This window comes from Mauremys mutica, chromosome 12 (assembly GCF_020497125.1).
Source record: "Mauremys mutica isolate MM-2020 ecotype Southern chromosome 12, ASM2049712v1, whole genome shotgun sequence".
Lineage (NCBI taxonomy): Eukaryota > Metazoa > Chordata > Testudines > Geoemydidae > Mauremys > Mauremys mutica.
The window spans coordinates 2,351,437-2,372,646 of record NC_059083.1 but is presented as its reverse complement, the minus strand read 5'-3'; the positions used below and the strand labels follow the sequence as shown (position 1 = coordinate 2,372,646).

Genomic DNA, 21,210 nt, shown 5'->3' with positions numbered 1-21,210 from the left:
GCTCTGCGTTTGGACTTCCCTTTCTACTCTCCAGGCTGTGCCCCAAGGCTGAGGCCTTAGAGTCTGCCTAAGGTTTGCACATTTCACTGTGCTGACGGATCTGCTAGCGTGATGGTTCTGTGCAGGGAGCTGGGGCTGCCCCAGACAGGTTCCCGCAAGGGCAGCGAGAGTGACTGTGGGGCTGGGCAGGGGCCAGGCGACGGTTAACTCAGGGGAAGTGTGCTCCACATGCTCCTCCTTTGATTTGAGGGGCGACTTTTGTGCTTTTAGAAAGATTGTTCTAAGGGCGAGAGGCCCCAGGGAAAACGTGGGAAGTGGTTTGAGTGTGAAAGGGACACTGCTGCTCATGTCGAGGCTCCTGGGAAAATCCCGACCCAGGCATCATGCAGTCGGCAGGCTGACCTGCAAGTTACTGCCCCGTCTTTCGCACGTTTAGGCAAAAAGGGAAGCAGCTCGGAGGGTAGCACATGTAAGTCTCAAAATTCAGGGTCAGGAGTTCATCGATTTCTGGTGCGTTTCTCAAGTGAGTTTGGTTTTGCAAAGGGGAAGTGGATTCGTTTCGTAACTAGAGGGGCAGTGAGTGATTTTCAGGCACTTCACTCTGTGTCTGCAGCTCCCTGACGGTCCAGGCGTGTGTGGGACTAGCGAGGAGACCTGGAGGGGAGGCAGGAGGGCACGTCCGTAGCTCAGGCTCTGAATGATCTGACTCGGGTTTATGGGGAGCCAGGGGCTGGGATTAGCCCCACACGTCCTGGGCGTGGCCTGAGAGAGGGGCAGGAAGTTCCTGGGTCACTAGAAAACTGGATTTGAGCCTGAAGGGAAAATTAAAGCAAATTGTGGTGAATCAAAATTCGAGTGAAACCCTCCAGTGCCCCTGGGTCATGGCCCCACTGGGGACTCGTTTCCTGGGCCGCTGGCCCCATCCCGGAGCCGTTCACCTTTCTTAGTCCTCGGGCAGACGAGCAATCCCAGGACCATGCAGAGCAAACCCAGCACGGAGCCCCCGACCCCGCCACCATCTTGCCCCGGCAGAGTCAGCCCGTGCCTCTGTGCAAAGAAGAGCACAGCTGGTTTAGGCTGAGCTCGGCCTCTCCTTCCCCTTGCGTCTCTGCCCCGGGGTGGGGCAGGGCTCTGACCCAGGCCCATCCCCCGAGGGGTGCCCCTGTGGGCTCAGGGGCCGCCCCACACCCAGCGGCTCTTACCCCAGTGCACGGCGAGGGGCCCCCGCAGGCTGATGTGCTCCACCTGGCAGGTGTAGACGTCCCCGCGCCGGGGGCTCATCTCCAGCATCTCCAGGATCTGGAAGGTCCAGTCTCCGTTCTGGAGCAGCTCCGTGGACACCACCCCGGCCGTCTGCTCCTGCCCGTTCTTCAGCCACTGGATCTCGATCCCCCCGGGGTAAAACCCCGTCACCGAGCAAACCAGCAGGTGGGAGTGGGGCTCGGACCCCGATTTCGTGGGGGAAACTTTCACCTTGGGCCGAACTGGGAGAAGCAGGAGAGAGAGAGCTGGGAAAGGAGTGAGAAACAGAGCAGGACTCAGGGAGACCAAGTTCCAGCTCCAATTTTTACAATCTTCCTTCGGAGCATGAAGAGATCATCACAGAGCCGGGCGAAAGTACCATTGTTACCCTTTGGTATCCCGCATTGTCCCTGTCCGGGGGACCCCTACTGGGGCAGGTAGGGTGAGGTCCCATGGGACGGGGGAAGCGCAAACCTAGCACCTGTCTTTATAGACGGGAAGCAAAGGGGAGCTGGGGAATTGCAGACCAGTCCTCGTAACTTGGTACCTGGGAAGGATTCTCAAGCACTCGGTGTGTCAGCCCCTGGGGGTAAGAGAATGAGAAGGACGAGCCAGCTCGGATTTGTCAGGAACAAAGCGTACGAAACCAGCCCCATTCCCTCCTTGGCTGGTGGGCAGGTGGGAAGCAGTAGACGTGACGGATCTTGATTTTAGTCAGGCTTTAGACCCAGTCCGGCGGGACGTTCCTTAGGCCAACCAGGGAAATGGGGGTGGGGGCCTCGCTGGTAGATGACATGACAGCCAGGGGGGTGCACGGCTGTTGGAAAGTCCACACTCAGAAAGCAGTTTGCTGTCCCAGCGGGAGGGTGTGTCTAGCGGGGTCCCCCAGGGCCCAGCCCTGGCTCCAGTACTCGCCCAGAGCTTCATTCACGGCTTGGCTAATGGCGTGGGAGCCCTAGGACATGAACTCCACGTAACCCACGGCCCTGCGGCTCCCCGGTCCCAGCGAGGGGCCGACAGAGGCTGACGGACGGGGCTGTGTTGGCTCAGGCAGTAGACGCTCCCGCTTGAGGCGCCAGAGACTGAGGATTCAATTCCCCTGGGAACCACCCACACAAGACATTGAGTTACGTCTCCCCCTCCATCGTCCGGTGGGCCTGGCTACAGCATGACCGGGGCTGGGCTCAGCTGTCCTGCTGCGCCTCCCCAGAGGGGACGTCCCAGTGTCCACTCGCCTGGCGGCTCCTGGGTGCAATGAGCCAGGTGGGTTCTCAGCACCGTCACCAGCCGAGCCCCAGCCCAGATCACCCAGCCCGAGAACTTCTCTGCCCAGCCCCCGGACTCTGCTCATCACCCCGCGGGGACCCCCAGGCAAGGGGCCAGGCAGCAGGGGGCTCAGCTGCCCCTTCCCCGAGTGTAGTGGGGGGGGAGGGGACACAGGGTCCCAGCAGCCGCCGCTGGGCCAGGGTCCGGCACGGACAGGGCAGGAGTGAAGGGAAGCAGGGGAGACGCCAGGCGGGTTGGGTTAATTTAACCCTTTGGGTGCTGTCTCTGCCTGATCCACTCGGCCCCTCGGGAGCCACCGGGCAGGCGAGGGGCCCAGACCCCTGGGCAGAGGGGGGCCCAGCGGATGGTGCAAGGGCGCCGCCCAGTGGACAGTCCCGGGAATGAAGGTGCTGCCCCTGCCCGGGAAAGGCTGGCTCCTGCCCCAGGCGCAGAAGGGGATTCGTCCCTTTCAGACCCCTAGATCCCCAGGCCGGAAGGGACCATTGTGACCCTCTAGTCTGACCCTGTTCAGCGCAGGCCAGAGACCTGCCCCACGAGCCGATCTCGGAGAAAAACAGCCAGTCGTGAGTTAAACACCGTCCGGGTGGGGAATCCACCACAGCCCTGGGGAACTGGTTCCACTGGTTATTTACCCTGTGAAACATTCACCCCTCATCTCCAGTCTGAATCTGTCTATCTTCAACTTCCAGCCTCTGGATCACGTTATGCCTTTGTCTGGCACATGGAGGAGAACCATTACCCAATTTCCGTTCCCCCTTAGGTACTTAATGGCCTGTAGTCAAGCCATGCCTGGGGCACAACCCGGAATGTGGGACCTCCGTGCCCCCTTCGCTCTCCAGCCTGGACTGTCTCTCACAGAGCTGGGCCGGTGACAAGCAGCAAAGCCCTGAATGCTCCCGGAGCCACTCATGCACCATACGCAGAGAGGCACCAGCCTGGCAGCCCAGCACTGCCCCCTCTGACACGGCTCCAGACGCCCTTCGACGTGCAACGTCGTTAATTCGTCCGCCACGTCGACAAAGGGCAGTGACCGGGCGACCGACACCCCTTGTTAACCTGAGCTGAGACTCTCTGAGCTCTTCCCCCAAACCGCACTGGTTTAGGGAAAAGATAACACCGATTTGTTTCCCCCAGAAAGCCAGATTGTAAGTGATTATACGCAGAGATTGGGCTCAAAGTTGGTTTCCTAAGAAATAAAGACAAACTTGCAGTCTAAAGTCTACAGACTCAGCAAGAGTCGAATCAAGCAGTTTCTTACCTAACTGGCTGTTTCAGGCACTTTGCAGTTCTTAGTAAAAGGGGGAATTTCCTTCTCCCCTAGGACCAGTCTCCCCAGATGAAAGTTGTGACGGGGTCCCCGGGCGCTGCTCTGGAACTGCTCCCCACCAAGCCAGGCAGGACTCTGGGAGCCTCCTCTCCCTCGGAGCAGCCTGTCTGCAGGGCAAGAAGCTCCCACGGCTTCACCTCCTGGGTCTCTCCTGGGAGCATTCAGCATCCTCTGCCCCTCCGTGCGCTTCCCCCAGCGAGTCCATCCCAGCGGGGTCCTGGAGAAGCCAGAGGGTCCTGCCCCCCCACTTCGCAGTCAGACGTGACTCTCAGCCAGCCAGGAACACAGAAGGTTTATTAGCCGACAGGACACAGTCCACAGCAGAACTTGTAAGTACAGACAACAGGACTCCTCAGCCGGGTCCATCTTGGGGGGTGGGGAGCCCAGACCCCGGTGCTGGGCCTCCCCCCATCTCCCCAGCCAGCTCCAAACTGAAACCCTCCAGCCCCTCCTCCGGCCTTTGTCCCTTTCCCGGGCCAGGAGGCACCTGGTCTCTCTGTCCCCAACCCCTTCCGTTGGCCCCTGGCCGGGGAGGGGCCCAGGCCAGCAGTGGCCAGGAGACAGAGTGTCGGTCAGTCCCTGTGCAGACACCATCACACCTGCCCTCCAGGGCTCCACGACAATCCCACCCCCTGATCCCACCCCCTAGAGACTTACCAACTGCACAGGGGAGACTGAGGCACCCACACCGTATTCAGAGAAAACCTTGAGAACAGTCCCACTTTGTCACACAGTCTCTGTAGTTGAAAGTCTTTGTCTTCCAAATGCTCTTCCAGGTGTTGAGTTGGGGGCGGAGGAGCAGAGAGGCCACGTGGGGATGTCACTGTCCCCGTTGTACTGCCCTCCAGCTGCTAGACAGATCCTTGCTGTGTCACACTGGGGCGCCCCCACCCTGTAAGTGCCTCTGAGTCTGTCCTGGAATAAGCAGAAGTCCGGCGGCACCTTAAAGACTAACAGATTGATTTGGCCATCAGCTTTCGTGGGTAAAACCCACTTCTCCAGCTGCAGGGCGTGAAAACGACGGATGCAGGTGTAAATATACTGACACATGACGAGAAGGGAGTTACCAGTGAAGAACCAGTGTTGATTGGATGGGGGTGGAGTGGGGGCAGGCGGGGCGGGGGTTTGGGAGGAGGGGTGCAGTGGAGGCACGGCCAGGGGCAGAGGGGGGTGTCCCAGGCCCTGCACCCCGCTAGGGGCGGCCCTCGGCACGGTGCTGAACTCTGGCAGCTCTGATCTGGGGGGGCCGTGTCCTGGAGCTGGTGCCAAAGAACTTCCAATTTTGACCCCAGTTTCTATAGAGACGCTTGCGTCCTGCTTAGCTGCACCTTAACCAGCCATTGTACTCAAGCCTCACAAAATGATCCTTTGACCAACCCTAACATATTGCAGAGCAATTCTCTGCCCAGCCAGACCCCTCCGCCGGAGCCGATTTAAACTGGCAGAATTAATTCCGCAGCGACAGGAACAATGACAGAGACCAGACAGGTAAACACTAGAGACGTGGAGACCGTACAGGAAAAACAGGAAAGAGGTAGAGATTTCACAATCACAACCGTTGGTAAGTGACTTCTGGCCAGACAGACACCATCACACAACGTTTTCTTTAACCAGCTTGAGATCTGTTTCCGTATCTGGTGATGATGGATCCTATTAGTACGGGAGCCTTCTTAACCCCCGATGTCTCTCTCGCTGTGCTAATGTGGCTGCAGAAAATGGCCTCAGACCTTACAGCTGGGGGCTGGGAGCCAGGACGCCTGGGTTCTATCCTGGCACTGGGAGGGGAGTGGGGCCTAGTGCAGGGGTGGGCAAACTTTTTGGCCCGAGGGCCACAGCTGGGTATGGAAATTGTCTGGCGGGTGGGCCATGAATGCTCACGAAATCGGGGGTTAGGATGCGGGAGGGGTGAGGGCTCCAGCTGGGGGGGTGGGCTCTGGGGTGGGCCCAGAAATGAGGAGTTCAGGGTGCGGAAGGGGGCTCTGGGCTGGGGCAGGGGATTGGGGTGCAGGTGGGGAGGGGGTGGGCTCTGGGGTGCCAGAGGAGGGGACTGAGGGGTTCGGAGGGCGGGAGGGGGATCAGGGCTGGGACAGGGGGTTGGAGCATGGGGAGGGGATCAGGGGTGCAGGCTCCAGGCAGCGCTTACCTCAAGCAGCTCCCGGAAGCAGCGGCATGTCCTCTCTCCGGTTCCTACGCGGAGGCGCAGCCAGGAGGCTCTGCGTGCTGCCCCGTCCACAGGCACCGCCCCTGCAGCTCCCAATGGCCGCAGTTGCTGGCCAATGGGAGCTTCAGGAGCAGTGCTGGGGGCGGGGGCAGCGTGTGGAGCCCCCAGCTGGCCCTACACGTAGGAGCCGGAGGGAGGACATGCCGCCGCTTCTGGGAGCCGCGCGGGGCCACGGCACACACTCCCCGGCAGGAGCTCGAAGGCCGGATTAAAACGTCTGAAGAGCCACATGCGGCCCCGGGCCGTAGTTTGCCCACCCTGGTCTAGTGGGTTAGAGCAGGGGGGCTGGGAGCCAGGCTTCTTCGGCCACCAAACTGCCTGCCCCCCTCCCCTCCCCCCGGCGTGGGCCCTGCCTCCACACCAGGGGATGGGGGGCCAGGGGGATGAGAGCAGGGCCCCATTCTGTCTCAGGCCCTTTCCCACCCTTCCCGACCCCCCAGTTCGGCCCAAGGTGAAAGTTTCCCCCATGAAATTGGGGTCCCACCCCCACTTGCTGGTTTGCTCCGTGACGGGGTTTTCCCCCGGGGGGGATCGAGATCAAGTGGCTGAAGAACGGGCAGGAGCAGACGGCCGGGGTGGTGTCCACGGAGCTGCTCCAGAACGGAGACTGGACCTTCCAGATCCTGGTGGTGCTGGAGACGAGTCCCGCCCCTGACTAGACCCACTCCCCTCCCAGTGCCAGGGATAGAACCCAGGCGTCCTGGCTCCCACGCCCCCCCCTTTGTGTACGTAGCTGGGCCTGACCCCTGCACCCAGGCCTGGCTCCTACAGCCCCGGGGGGGCCCGCTGGGCAGCCCCTCCCTGAAGGGTGTATTGACCAGCACAGGCCAGCGCCGGCTCCCTGCGGCTCCTGGATCCCAGCGATCCCACGGCGCCCCCAAGTGTCCAACGTGCCCCGAACGTCCCAGAGGGAGGAGAATCCCACCCCCCACCCCGGGCCCCAATCTCCCAGGGCCCCGATCCAGTCCTGCCCTCGGGGCCCTCAGCTCTGGAGCCGGGCACAGACCCAGCCCTGAGTTCCATGTCCCCCGGAGAGGGGCCGATCCCCACGCCCGGGCCGGTGCCACCCTCTGAGGCTCTGGACTCCCCTGGTCTAACGTCCTGGCAGCCCCTGGAAGGAGAGAGCAGAGGGGATGGGTTAGGGGGTGTAACGGCCCCACCCACCCCCACCCCCGAGAGGGGAGGACTCACCTGCGTCTGCTGCGCCACAGCACCACGGCCACGGCGGCTACGGACAGAACCCCCAGGGTGATGCCCACGGCCAGGCCGGGGCCCCAGGGCCTGCTCTGCTCTGTAAAACAGGGGGGGCCGGGCTGGGACCGGGGACACTCTACAGAGCTCTCCCCACCCCGTCCCATTCGCACTCCCCTCAGCCCCCGCCCTGCTCCCGCATCCCAGTCCTGTCCCGTCCCCCTCAGCTCCTCCATCCTGCTCCCCCTGCTCCATGGCCCAACTCTCCCTTCTGCCTCCCTGCGCCCCAGTCCCGCTGCCTGGGCCCACCCCCGTCCCACTCAGGACGTGCAGGAAAAGCCCCCAGAGACCACGACCGCCCCCCCCCCCCCGGGGACGTGCACCTACCCCAGGGGATCAGCAGGCTCTGGCCCCCCAGGCTGCTGTGCTGCACCCGGCAGGCGTAGCTGTGCCCGGCGCCCGGCTCCACGGCCAGGGAGCTGCGCAGCTGGTAGGTCAGGTCCGCGTTGGGCAGGATCCCGCTGGAGTTCAGCCACCAGCCCGGCACCACCTCCTCCCCGTCCTGCAGCCAGGCCACGCGGACGGGCCGGGGGTAGAAACCGGTGACCCGGCAAACCAGCAGTATCGGCGCGGGGGGCCCGGCTGGGGGAGGCGCTCGGGCAAACACCACGGCGACCGGCCGCTCTGAGACAGGAGGAGAGAGACGGGGCGGGGGGGAGGGGACGATTCAGCCTGAGCCTCAGGGACTCACTAGCCAAGCCCAGCTCCGCTCCCCGGGGTCAGGCGTTGGCCCCGCTGTCCTGGCCAGACCCCAATTCTGCCCTCTGCAGTTACCAGTGGTGACGGATCCCCCTTCACTTCCTGTCCTAAACGGTGCTGCGGTGCGGCTGTGAAATCGCTACTGTGCTCCACCCCAGCTATAGCTGCATTTGTACACCAGGCAAGGGGCCCCTGTTCAAACAGTCCCCCTGCCCCACCCCAGAGGTGGCTGCATCTCAGCGAGCGGGGAGTGGTGACCAGCCTCACCTTGCCTCTCCAGAGACTCTCTCCCGTGCTGGACAAACGTATTGAGCAGATAGATGCAAGTTATTCTAAAAAAAAACTGGAGCCTGGTGGACGCGCTCTTATCCCAGTTGAGAAGGTCCCGGGCGTAGAGCGCCTGCTTGTCCCGCGACCGAGCGACCCAGGTGCCCGTGTCCACGTCGAAGCTCACGACGTCCTCGCCGTTCTCCGCGGCGTCATAGAATCCCCTCGAGGTGCCGTTGGGGTGCAGCTCGCAGCCGAGGGAGGCCTGGGTAACAAAGGGGTCTGGAACGGGAAGGGCAGGGGGACGAGGACGGGGTCCGGAGGTTACCGGGGGGCAGAAATAGAGACCGGGCAGTAAAGGTGCCTGACAGGTGCAATGAGGACGTTTGGCCACAAGATGGCGGCAGGATTGTGGGGCGGCCCCGGCTGGCGTTAAGGGTATGCTGCAATTTGTGTAAAATTGGTTGTTCGAAGGGCTCTGAGGCTCACGGGCATAGTCCGACTGGCTCGAAAATCGCTGTGTTACGTCGGGGCCTGAGGCAGAGCTTGTGGTGCAAATTGGGGGTCTCTTGGTCGCGGGGTTGCTGAGATACAGACCCCCCCCCAAATGAGCTGCTTTCCAAGGCGCAGGGTACGTGTCAGGAAAGACCAGGAGCCTCGGCTCAGGGAGTGGGACACGGGGCCTTTCCCCCTAGGAAGTGCAGCTACAATCTGCCCCAGACCTGGCTGGAGACTGGGACACGGGTGTTTCCCCTCTGGGGGACGCCGGCTCCGATTAGCCCAAGGGCCAGGGACTGGGTGTGTCGCCCCCAATGACACACTCAGTGGCTGTGGTGAGTGTGTCAGTTCTCAGCACTCTGGGTTTGGGGGGGGGATCCCCTCAGACCGCTCCATACTCACAGCCCATTCCCTGCTGCTGAGCTATTCTGGTCACGGTGAGGAGGAAGTCGGCCAGGGAGCGATGGATCACCAGCTCCAGGTCCTGCCACTGCTTCGGGGTCAGGTCCTGCCGGGCCCAGGGCTGCAGGAAGCGGATCTCGCAGGTGCCGCAGGCCAGGGAGTGGGTCTCCAGGTCGCCCAGCAGGGCCTTCACCTGTATGTGCGCAGAGCTGGCGCCCTGGAACCGGGAGGTGAGGAGCACCCGGAGGGTGACGGTCCCTGGCGGGAGAGCGGGGGAGGCTGCCGGGCAGGAAGTAAGAGAAAACAAATGGAGAACAAAGCGGGTGGGGAGAGATTAACGAGTCTGCTGGGCTCCAGCGTCTCCCTGCTGACCCCTAACCTGCCCCCCTCCTCCTTCACCCCCGCAAGGGTCACTAGCCCCGTGTGGGGCTCCCCTCCCCCCGGCCCTGGCTTTACACCATCCCCACCCCACTCCAGTAGCAAAAAGGGCAGGGGGGGTCCCCACTTACCGGCCAGGGCCCCCCATGCCCAGGGGAGGAGCAGCAGAGGGAGCAGCATCCTGGCAGGGGAAGGGGGATCCGGGCTCTGGCGGGCGTCAGGGCAGCGGGACGAGGGACCCAGAGTCGCTCATTTCTCTCGGCTCTGCCCCAGGGCACATGCGACTCTGCCAACTTCTCCCTGTCTGTGTCTGCGCAGACCTGTCCCGGCTCCTGCCAGCCGGAGCCAATCAGGCACGGTGAGTCGGGGAGCGGGGGCAGCGCGGGACGGGGGTCCCGGCAGCCAGGTCAGAACCAGGCCCTGTCCCAGGGTCAGTGTGTGTGAGACCCCCCCCCCCATCTCCTCCAGCCTGGGGTACCACTACCCCCCCCCCCCGCAGCCCGGCCCCTAGAACCGCCCTGGGGCCATGGGGAGCCCTGACTGCCCGGGCAGAGGCCCCTACTGCCCCCCCCCCTGCAGCCCAGCCCCTTGCGCCACCCTGGGGACATGGGGAGCCCTGACTGCCCGGGCAGAGCCCCCTGCTGCCCCCCCACCCCCCACAGCCTGGCCCCTAGCACCGCCCTGGGGCCATGGGGAGCCCTGACTGCCCGGGCAGAGCCCCCTGATGCCCCCCCCGCTCCCTGCAGCCCAGCCCCTAGCGCCGCCCTGGGGCAAAGTTCTGCTCCTCACCCGCTGAGGGCCCCCCCATGCAGCAGCAGCAGCCCCAGCCCTTGCACCCCGAACTTGGAGAGGGGGGAGTTTGAGTGGGGGGAAGACAGCGCTGGGCTGTGGACAGGCTGGGTTGTTATTGTAGGGTTGCTGGGGAGCGCTGGGCTGTGGAGAGGCTGGGTTGTTATTGTAGGGTTGCTGGGCAGGCTGGGCTGTGGACAGGCTGGGTTGTTATTGTAGGGTTGCTGGGCAGCGCTGGGCTGTGGACAGGCTGGGTTGTTATTGTAGGGTTGCTGAGGAGCACTGGGCGCGTGGACAGGCTGGGTTGTTATTGTAGGGTTGCTGAGGAGCACTGGGCGCGTGGGCAGGCTGGGTTGTTATTGTATGGTTGCTGGGGAGCGCTGGGCTGTGTACAGGCTGGGTTGTTATTGTAGGGTTGCTGGGGAGCGCTGGGGCTGTGTACAGGCTGGGTTGTTATTGTAGGGTTGCTGGGGAGCGCTGGGCCGTGGACAGGCTGGGTTGTTATTGTAGGGTTGCTGGGGAGCGCTGGGCTGTGGACAGGCTGGGTTGTTATTGTAGGGTTGCTGGGCAGCGCTGGGCTGTGGACAGGCTGGGTTGTTATTGTAGGGTTGCTGGCCAGCGCTGGGCTGTGGACAGGCTGGGTTGTTATTGTAGGGTTGCTGGGCAGCGCTGGGCTGTGGACAGGCTGGGTTGTTATTGCAGGGTTGCTGGGGAGCGCTGGGCTGCGGACAGGCTGGGTTGTTATTGTAGGGTTGCTGGGGAGCGTTGTGCTGTGGACAGGCTGGGTTGTTATTGTAGGGTTGCTGGGCAGAGCTGGGGCTGTGGACAGGCTGGGTTGTTATTGTAGGGTTGCTGGGGAGCGCTGGAGCTGTGTACAGGCTGGGTTGTTATTGTAGGATTGCTGGGGAGCGCTGGGCCGTGGACAGGCTGGGTTGTTATTGTAGGGTTGCTGGGGAGCGTTGTGCTGTGGACAGGCTGGGTTGTTATTGTAGGGTTGCTGGGCAGAGCTGGGGCTGTGGACAGGCTGGGTTGTTATTGTAGGGTTGCTGGGCAGTGCTGGGCTGTGGACAGGCTGGGTTGTTATTGTAGGGTTGCTGGGCAGGCTGGGCTGTGGACAGGCTGGGTTGTTATTGTAGGGTTGCTGGGGAGCGCTGGGGCTGTGGCCAGGCTGGGTTGTTATTGTAGGGTTGCTGGGGAGCGCTGGGGCTGTGGACAGGCTGGGTTGTTATTGTAGGGTTGCTGGGCAGCGCTGGGGCTGTGGACAGGCTGGGTTGTTATTGTAGGGTTGCTGGGCAGCGCTGGGGTGTGGACAGGCTGGGTTGTTATTGTAGGGTTGCTGGGGAGCGCTGGGCCATGGACAGGCAGGGTTGTTATTGTAGGGTTGCTGGGGAGCGCTGGGGCTGTGGACAGGCTGGGTTGTTATTGTAGGGTTGCTGGGCAGCGCTGGGACTGTGGACAGGCTGGGTTGTTATTGTAGGGTTGCTGGGCAGCGCTGGGCCGTGGACAGACTGGGTTGTTATTGTAGGGTAGCTGGGGAGCGCTGGGGCTGTGGACAGGCTGGGTTGTTATTGTAGGGCTGCTGGGGAGCGCTGGGGCTGTGGACAGGCTGGGTTGTTATTGTAGGGCTGCTGGGGAGCGCTGGGGCTGTGGACAGGCTGGGTTCTTATTGTAGGGTTGCTGGGCAGCGCTGGGCTGTGGACAGGCTGGGTTGTTATTGTAGGGTTGCTGGGCAGCGCTGGGCTGTGGACAGGCTGGGTTGTTATTGTAGGGTTGCTGGGCAGCGCTGGGCTGTGAACAGGCTGGGTTGTTATTGTAGGGTAGGTCCTCGTTGGTGGGCTGTGGAGAGGGTGGGTTGTTATTGTAGGGTTGCTGGGGGGCACTGGGCTGTCTCACACTGGTCTCATGATAACAGAGACATGCAATGACCATGCCCAGTGCAAATCGTTGCCTGGTGGGAGGGCCCCATATCAGGTGCGGCTGTTCTGGGGGCGGGGGGACCTCACTGTGCAGGGGGGGGGCCTGCTTGCTTTCCCCCACTTGGCCCCAGAGGAGACGCTGCTTTTCCAGAGAGAATCTCCCCCGGATTCATCCTCGGGTGTTGGGCTCTTCCGTAAACCCTGTTGCCAACTTAGCAACGTTCTCACTGGAGTTAGTGACTTTTCGGTTTCGCTGGCGAGGAATTAAGTGTCCAGGTGACACGGGACAGAGCCAGCGACTCTCCCTGCCAATGACAGGGGCAGAGAGCGGCCTCGCCCGTTTGTCTCGGCACGAAATCGTTCCCCAGCAGCTCAGGAGCGCTGGTGAAACCCCTTGCTCTGTGGCGCTGCATCTCCCTCGGGCTGCTCGGGCAGGACGGCCGGGGCTGGGGCCGACTCCCGCTCCTGGGGGCCGGAGAAGGGGGGCTCAGCCTGGTGGGGAGGGGGTGAAAGGCCAGAGCTAACGGCAGGAGAGGCTGGAAGAGGGGAGGCCACAACTGCCCTCAGGGGGAAAGTTATGATCTTCCCCTTAGTAAAAACCACCCGGGACCCCGGCAGGCGCCGCGCCCTGGCGAGGGTGAGGCAGGAAAACCCTTTGTCAGCAGAGCTCTGAGGCCGTGGCCACTGGAATGTTACCGATCAAATCCCGCTCCCGGCCGGCCTGTCTAGTTGGGTGAGTCGTCGGGTCTCTGCTGGGCCACCCCCGGGACCGGCTCGTGCTCCCCTGCCGGGCCGAGGGCACTGCCAGCTGCTGAGCCCCAAGCAGCCGCCACGCTGGGCGCCCCTCTGCGGCCAGATAGTCTGGGCAGCTCCATTGGCGTCTCTCAGCTGGTAGGGGCTGGCAAAGGGTTTCTGGCTGGCCTGGTTACCTGAGGCAGGGCTGGGGTCCCCCCACGGCTCAGCCTGGCATTCGCTGCCCCTCCAGCCTCCCTTCGGGGCTCCGCTCCCGGGCGGCGCGGCCCACAGGCCCTTGGCCCCAGGGGGGGTGAGCTGCCCCAGGCAGAGGGAACCTGCTTCCCCCGGAGCAGATGTTGCCTTGAGAAAGGCTCAGCGGAAATCGCTCCGCGCTGCCCAGGAGAGGCCGTTTGGTCTCCCCAGCCATAGCAAAGGTTATTCTCTGTGCTGATCAAATCCCCCCAGCGGGTCACCCCTCCCCTAAATCCTCGGGCTCGGCTCCCAGCCAGCAGCCCCCCAGAGCGTCCCTGCGATCGCCAGGGCTTTGCTGCCAGCGCTGGCTCTGCACTCGCTGAAGTTCCCGTCGATTCTCGCCGTGGCCCGTGTGCCGCGCACCTTGTCTGCCGGCGGGGGGGGGGGGGGGGGTTCAGCCGTTTGGGGAGGAAGGAGGTTGGGAGGGCGGGAAGGGATCAGCTGGGAGCTGCGTGTTTCTAGACACTCCAGTGACTGCCGGCCTGGTAGCAAACATCCAGAGCAGGGACCTTGGCTTGTGCCTGAGATTCACTGCGGGGAAGCCGGAGCCCGGGACGAAACCCCGTGCAGGGCCTGGCCGGCATTGCTGCGGCTGTCGGGCTCAGCGGCAGGGGGTCCCCTGGCCGGCGGCGACGCTCCGGTAATTCTCGGCTGAACTCGGCACATTTTGTTTAGTGCCGTTTTTATGCCGCTTTGAATGTCTAAATAGCGACATCCAGTGACGTTTCAGGGCGTCTCTGGCGACTTGCTGCCATGTGGAGTTGGCAGCTCCGAGCACCAGCCCCGGGACAACGCCCGTCGCTCTGGGGATGGGCCCCCCCAGCCCAGGGGCCAGTCAGCACCGGGGCTGGGCAGCGTCACCAGTCGCCAGGCAGAGCCGGCCCCAGCAGGGCTCGGTTCCCTACTTCTCCCTCGCAGGGCCTGGGTGGGGCTGCGGGACTCGCCATGGCCCCATTGCGGCCCCAGAGCAGCCGGGATGACGCTGGAGAGTGGCCAGCGCAGGGCAGCCGCCCCGTAGCAGGACCCAGCAAAGTGCCTGGGCTGCTCCGTCTGCCTGGCCTCCTGCCCCCAACCCCTCGCTGCCGGGGGGAGATAGGCCGGGGGGCGGGGGGGTCTCTGTAGATTTAGTCCCAGTGAAAGGCTCAGGGCCGGCGTCTCAGGGAAAAGATCTGAGCTCCCCCTTCCCACGGGCCTGAGCCCTGCCCCCCAGGCCCCCCCCAGAGCGGGGCCTCAGTCCCCATGGCCCTGAGCCCTGCCCCCCAGGCCCCCCCCAGAGCGGGGGCTCAGTCCCCATGGCCCTGCCCCCTGCCCCCCAGGCACCCCCATGGCCCTGTCCCCTGCCCCCCAGGCACCCCCCAGAGCGGGGGCTCAGTCTCTGTGGCCCTGAGCCCTGCCCCCCAGACCCCCCCAGAGCGGGGGCTCAGTCTCCATGGCCCTGCCCCCTGCCCCCCAGGCACCCCCCAGAGCGGGGGCTCAGTCTCCGTGGGTCAGGCACAGCTCGGCCTCCCAGCTGCTCCCACCATCGATCTCCCCAAGGGGCTTCTCTGCCCCCCAGTCTCTGAGCCCCTCCCCCTCTCTGCTGCCTTCACCCCCCACCCTGTGGGGCAGGGCCGGGCCAGTGTCCCCGCGGCCCAGCTGGGGGGGGGAGGCCCAGCCCCAGAGGAGTCAGTGACTGGCCCAGGGTCACACACAGTCTGTGGCAGGGCCGGGAATGACCCCTGGGATCCCGGCTCAAACACCAGCCCCTGAGCTCCCGGGTTATCTCCGCTCTGGACCCCGCTGTGGCCCCTGGACCCCTTGGCCCAGCTTTGGCCCTGGGTCTGGGAGGGCCCCTGTGGAGTGTCACCCCCCCCCCCGCCCGGGGTCCCCCGGCCTCCTTGGGACAAACCTCGGCCCCGCTAGCACCCCGGCCTCACACTGCGAGTCCCCCCGGGCTGGGCACCCCCAGAGACGTGTACCCCAAAGGGGGCGATGCCCCCCCGCGCACGGGCAGGGACTCAGGCCGCCTGTCACAGCGGGCGGGTTTATGGGGTGATTGGCACCCGGCCTAGGAAGCCCTCAGGCCAGCACAGAGAAATGGGGTACAGCACAGTTCATTGGGGGTCTCCCCCCCCAGCCAAGCTGTGGGGACCCCGTGGCTCCCGCTCTGGGCCTCTGCCCCCCTTTGTCTCTAGTTCCCGGGTGAGCTCCCCCCACCCGGCCCCTCCTCAGTCCGGGCTCGTGGCCAGGGGAAGGGGGCGCAGCGCCCGGCTGAGAGGCAGGAGGGCCACGCGCTCTGGGTCATTGGGCCTCTGCAAAGAGTAAACGGTCCCCCCCCCCCCCGCCTAGTCAATGCAGCATATGGGGAAACTGAGGCACACACAGTATTCATCCAAAATATTACAGACAATTCCCACTCCGACCCCCGAAGAGCCGATCGGAGCTGGCAGCCCTGGGAGAGCGATGTCCCTGAGCGGGCTCCTTCAGGGCGCCAGACCCACTTAGTGTGTCACTCTCTGACTAGCGTCACCACCTCCTGGAACCGAACCTCGGCGCCGCCAGCCCCCTGCTTCACGCTGGGGGCTCCCTGCAGCGAGCCCACCTGGGTGGGATGTTTTGCTTATAAGAAGCACACGGGATCTTTTCAGGGGAAAAGGCAACATGCCGCGTTTATTGGAAATACAACAATTAGCATCTGCATCCAATCACACACGCACGGTCCCGCCAGTCGATGTTACAGTGACCAGTCCAGAGTCCGGATCAGCCTAGTGCCCAGCTGGGTAGGGAGGAGCCGGGTCCCGTCGGTCGAGACACGATGCTCCGGGGAAGTCTTGGCAGGACGAACCCAACGTTTCATGGCAAGGCCCCCTGGTTATACAATGATCTTCCTTCACTGGGACCAGCGAGTTCTGCACCGTGGTGCTGAATTGTCCTTTGACGAGTGCTTGTTTTCTTAAATTGTTCTTCTCATCCTCTCTCCACTTATCCTCTAACACGCCCGTTCCTCAGTCACACACAGCACAGGATCGCTTTGCACAGAGCGTTGGGACAGGAACATCCAATCGCAATGCAGGAGGAAACACTCATCACATTCTGTCAAGTATCAGAGGGGTAGCCGTGTTAGTCTGGTTCTGTAGAAGCAGCAAAGAATCCTGTGGCACCTTATAGTCTGTCTAGTCTATAAGGTGCCACAGGATTCTTTGCTGCTTCATCACATTCTTTTACTGCTTTCAAAATGCTAAACCTATAACAAGGTGGTGACCCTAAAGGTCTGTCCCTGCCTTGAAATCAGCTTCAGACACAGATCCGGGCTGATGCCTCTCTACCAATGGCCCCTTAGGCCCATTCCTTCCTGCGTTCAGAACGGGTGGCTGGCAGAATGGGGGGAAATCCTACCCCAGTACATGTCATACCTGCTACATTATTATTCTTTATCCTTCATTCTCAATCATACAAAGTACAGCCGGAAAATCCTCCTGCTGCAGGGACACGGCGAGACTCGGGCCCCCAAGGGCGCGCTGCCCTGCCGACGTCTGCAGGGACTCCGGCAGCGAGGGGCAGCGGGGGGGTTTGCTAGCTGGCTGCACCGCCGCGTACGCAGCCCTCGGTTAGCGCACAGAGCAGAGTTTCAGCCTGGGCAGCCCAGAGCCCTCTGACCCCTCCTTTTCCCAGCTCAGGAGAGAGCCCCAGCTTCCAGCCCCCCCCACTTCACACACCCGAGCTGGCCCCTCCTCAGCCCTTTGTTCCCGCGCTGGGCACACCCGGCTGGCTTCCTGCGGAGGGGTCGGCCACCCACAGGCGGTAGCTGCTGGGTACCAAAGGTCCTTCCCGGGCTCTCCATGGGCATGAGGCCCAGGCCCCCCAGCTGGCATTTGTCACCTCTGGGTCCCTGCAGAGTGCCCGGCCTGTCCCGGCCAGCTGGTTAACCTGGCAGCACGTGGGGTAACGGAGCCACACACCGTATTCGTTCCAAATCCCCGTTCTGTGACAGCTCCCAAACGTCCCGCACGCCCCGAACGTGCCAGAGGAAGGAAAATCCCAACCCCCCAGCCCGGCCCCGATCTCTCTGCACTCCAGACCGGATCAGCCCTCGGGGCCCTCAGCTCTGGAGCCGGGCGCAGATGCGTTCCCAAGGTCCATGTCCCCAGGGGAGGGGCCGGTCCCCACGCCCGGTCCGGTGCCGCCCCCTCAGGGCCTGGACTCCTCTGGTCTAACGTCCTGGCAGCCCCTGGAAGGAGAGAGCAGAGGGGATGGGTTAGGGGGTGCAATGGCCCCACCCCCACCCCCGAGAGGGAGAGAACTCACCTGCGTCTCCTCCGCCACAGCACCACGGCCACGGCGGCTACGGCCACAACCCCCAGGGTGATGCCCACGGCCAGGCCGGGGCCCCAGGGCCTGCTCCGCTCTGTAAAACAGGGGGGGCCGGGCTGGGACCGGGGACAGGAGTGTGGGCCCTGTTCCCTCTGCCTCCCCCGCAGTCCCACCCCCGATCATCTCACCCGACCCACTGCCCTCAGCCCCCCCATCCCGACCCTGTTCCCTCAGCCTCCCCCGCAGCACCCTTTGCTGCCCCCACCCCTGACCCACGGGGATTGGACACAGGAATATGGACCCTGTTCCCCCAGCCTCCCCTGCAGTCCCATCTGCTCCCCCCACGGTCCCACCCCCTCAGCCTCCTTCTGCTGCAGGGCTGCTCCCCTCTGTCCGACCCCCTCCAGACCCCTGCGCCTCCCCCCAACCACCCCAAGCCCTCCCCAGCCCTGCCCCCTCGGCTCCACCCAGCCCACTCCACACAGAGCTCTCCCCCCACCCCATCCGTGCTCCCCTCAGCCCCCCTGCTCCCTCCATCCCAGTCCTGTCACGTCCCACCTCAGCTCCTCCGTCCTGCTCCCCCAGCTCCATGGCCCAACTCTCCCCCTCTGCCTCCCTGCGCCCCAATCCCGCTGCCTGGGCCCACCCCCATCCCACTCAGGACGTGCAGGAAAAGCCCCCAGAGACCACGACCGCCCCCCCCCGGGGACGTGCACCTACCCCAGGGGATCAGCAGGCTCTGGCCCCCCAGGCTGCTGTGCTGCACCCGGCAGGCGTAGCTGTGCCCGGCGCCCGGCTCCACGGCCAGGGAGCTGCGCAGCTGGTAGGTCAGGTCCGCGTTGGGCAGGATCCCGCTGGAGTTCAGCCACCAGCCCGGCACCACCTCCTCCCCGTCCTGCAGCCAGGCCACGCGGACGGGCCGGGGGTAGAAACCGGTGACCCGGCAAACCAGCAGTACCGGCGCGGGGGGCCCGGCTGGGGGAGGCGCTCGGGCAAACACCACGGCGACCGGCCGCTCTGAGACAGGAGAAGAGAGACGGGGCCGGGGGGAGGGGACGATTCAGCCTGAGCCTCAGGGACTCACTAGCCAAGCCCAGCTCCGCTCCCCGGGGTCAGGCGTTGGCCCCGCTGTCCTGGCCAGACCCCAATTCTGCCCCCTGCATGACCAGTGGTGACGGATCCCCCTTCACTTCCTGTCCTAAACGGTGCTGCGGTGCGGCTGTGAAATAGCTACTGTGCTCCACCCCAGCTATAGCTGCATTTGTACACCAGGCAAGGGTCACTATACAAACAGTCCCCCTGCCCCACCCCAGAGGTGGCTGCATCTCAGCGAGCGGGGAATGGTGACCAGCCTCACCTTGCCTCTCCAGAGACTCTCTCCCGTGCTGGGCGAAGGTATCGATCCCATAGACACACACTGTTCTCTGGAGGAACGGGAACAGGGTGGACATGCTCTTATCCCGGCTGATAAGATCCTGGACGTAGCTCCCCAGCTTGTCCCCCTGCCGAGTGACCCATTTGCCTGTGTCCATGTCGAAGCTGATGAAGTCCTGGCCGTCCACCGCAGCGTCACAGAGGCGCCTCGAGGTGCCGTTGGGGTGCAGCTCGCAGCTGAAGGAGACCTGGGTGACAAAGGGGTCTGGGACAGGAAGGGCAGGGGGATGAGGACGGCGTCCGGAGGTCACCGTGGTGGGGGGCATAGATAGACAGACGGGGGGGGGGCAGGGTTACGACATAATGTCAAGTGATAGGAGGACGTTTGGCACCAGGTGGCGGCGGGATTGTGGGGCGGCCCTGGCTGGGGTTCTGGGTACGTTGCAGTTTCTGTTTAAAGCTGATTTTTCAGAGGGCTCTAAGGTCAGCGTGGACAGACAGACTGGCTTGAAAATCGCTGGGAGACGTCGGGGCCTGAGGCACCTGGTGAGCTCCAGCCCCCACCCAAATGATCTGCCTTTGAAATGTTTTATTTGTTTAGATGCCCTAGAGAAAACTCTGGCCCTGAGCCTCACTAAACGCCCATCCCGGGGCTCCCCTGGCTCAGCTCTGCACCGCTGGCAAGGACACGATTGGCTTCTCACCACGACGTCACACAAGTCCCCGGGCCTTGGCTCTGTGTGTGGGGCAGGACGCCGGGCGGTGGCACCTCTGCCCACGGACAGTTCACACCTCTGCGAGCCAGCAGCACCTCAGGGCGTGACACGCCGAGTCCCACACTCGCTCAGCGGGAGAGGCTGCAGCCTCCGAGCCCCGGGAGCACCCGTCCGAGCCCTGTCACCGAGGGTCCCTGCGGCTGGGAGCTGGGATCGCAGGGCCGGCTGTCACTCTGTCGCGAAACGCACCTGCCCAGGGAGATTGCCCCGAAACTAGCTCAGCCCCAGCAAGGGGCAGGGGAGACTTTGTGGTGCAAATTTGGGGGCAGGTGGTTAAGGGGTTTCTGAGAGAGTCTCCCCCAAGGACCTTAGTGCTCCCGCACCAGACACCCAGCGCAGACCCTGGGCTGAGCCGCTGAGCCGCGGGGAGCTGGGTCTGGCCCGTGCCCTGGGGCAGCGCTGGGCGGGGGGGGAGGCGCTATCTTAGCGCTGCGTTTCCTGCGCTGGTGTGGGGTGTTTCGCGGTTTGCAGAGTGTCGGTTTTCAACGTTCGAGGACAGGTGGCCCCGGGAGCAGCCTACACGCTCCTCTGCTGGGAGACGTGGCCAAGGGCCCGGGTGAGGGGCTGGGACACGGGGCCTTTCCCCTCCAGGGCGCGCAGGCTACAGGCTGGCCCCAGAGTTGGGGGACGGGCTCCGTGGGGCAGAGAATGGGACATGGGGAATGTCGGCTTCCGTCCCCCTAAGGGGCTGGCACTGACTGTTCTGCCCTCCCGCCACCCCGCCAGGACACACTCAGGCTGTGGGGAGTGTGTCCGTTCTCAGCCCTCTGGCGGGGAGTGGGAGGGACCCCCCAGACCCCTCCGTACTCACAGCCCCCTCCTCCATCCTGAACCACTTTGTTCACCAGACGGAAGAAGTCGGCCAGGTAGCGATGGATCAGCAGCTCCAGGTCCTGCCACTGCTTCGGGGTCAGGCCCTGCCGGGCCCAGGGCTGCAGGAAGTGGATCTCGCAGGTGCTGCAGGCCAGGGAGTGGGTCTCCAGGTCGCCCAGCAGGGCCATCGCCCACATGTCCATGGAGCTGGCGTTGTGGAAGACGGTGGTTTTAAGCATCCGGAAGGTGAGAGATGCTGGGGGGAGATGAGGGGAGGCTGCGGGGAGGCGTCAGGAAACAAGTGGAGAACAAGAGAGAGATTAATGAGTCTCCCGGGCTCCAGGATCTCCCCCCTCCTCCTTCACCCCCAGGAAGGGTCACTAGCCCAGCGTGGGGCCGATCCACATCGGCCCCAGTAGGAAATAAGGGCAGGGGGGTCCCCACTTACCGGCCAGGGCCCCCCATGCCCAGGGGAGGAGCAGCAGAGGGAGCAGCAGCCTGGCAGGGGAAGGGGGATCCGGGCAGTGGCAGGCGTCAGGGCAGCGGGACGAGGGACCCGGGGTCGCCCACATGCTCGTTCCTACCCAGTGCACACGCGACTCTGCCCACTTCTCCCTCTGTCTGTCTCTGCTCAGCTCCACGCCCGCAGCTGCCAGCCCCGAGCCAATCAGGCAGGGTGAGCCGGGGAAGCGC

At 64.0% G+C, this 21,210-nt stretch overlaps 2 protein-coding genes and 1 pseudogene across 2 annotated transcripts in view; 1 reads left to right on the top strand and 2 right to left on the bottom strand.

Annotated features, from left to right (window-relative positions):
• LOC123345793 (endothelial zinc finger protein induced by tumor necrosis factor alpha-like) overlaps positions 1–21,210 on the top strand; it is a 1,203,704-nt gene that overhangs the window by 1,147,961 nt on the left and 34,533 nt on the right. The gene's annotated exons all lie outside the window — the stretch shown is intronic.
• LOC123345795 lies at positions 880–2,169 on the bottom strand (annotated as a pseudogene).
• On the bottom strand, positions 6,831–21,088 carry LOC123346406 (antigen-presenting glycoprotein CD1d-like). Its single transcript, XM_044983789.1, has 6 exons — positions 20,966–21,088; positions 20,516–20,794; positions 18,912–19,193; positions 18,275–18,571; positions 17,549–17,648; positions 6,831–7,188 (listed from the first exon to the last, which is right to left on the bottom strand). Exons 2-6 carry the CDS (start codon positions 20,754–20,756, stop codon positions 6,843–6,845), a joined length of 1,266 nt encoding a protein of 421 aa, XP_044839724.1. The 5' UTR covers positions 20,757–20,794; positions 20,966–21,088; the 3' UTR covers positions 6,831–6,842.

Coding starts and splice junctions, on each gene's coding strand:
- LOC123346406 (XM_044983789.1), bottom strand. CDS start 20,756: ATGCTTAAAACCACCGTCTTCCACAACGCCAGCTCCATGGACATGTGG. Junction 19,194..20,515: donor TCAGGATGGAGGAGGGGGCT/GTGAGTACGGAG, acceptor TTCCTGTCCCAG/ACCCCTTTGTCACCCAGGTC. Junction 18,572..18,911: donor AGAGTCTCTGGAGAGGCAAG/GTGAGGCTGGTC, acceptor CTCCTGTCTCAG/AGCGGCCGGTCGCCGTGGTG.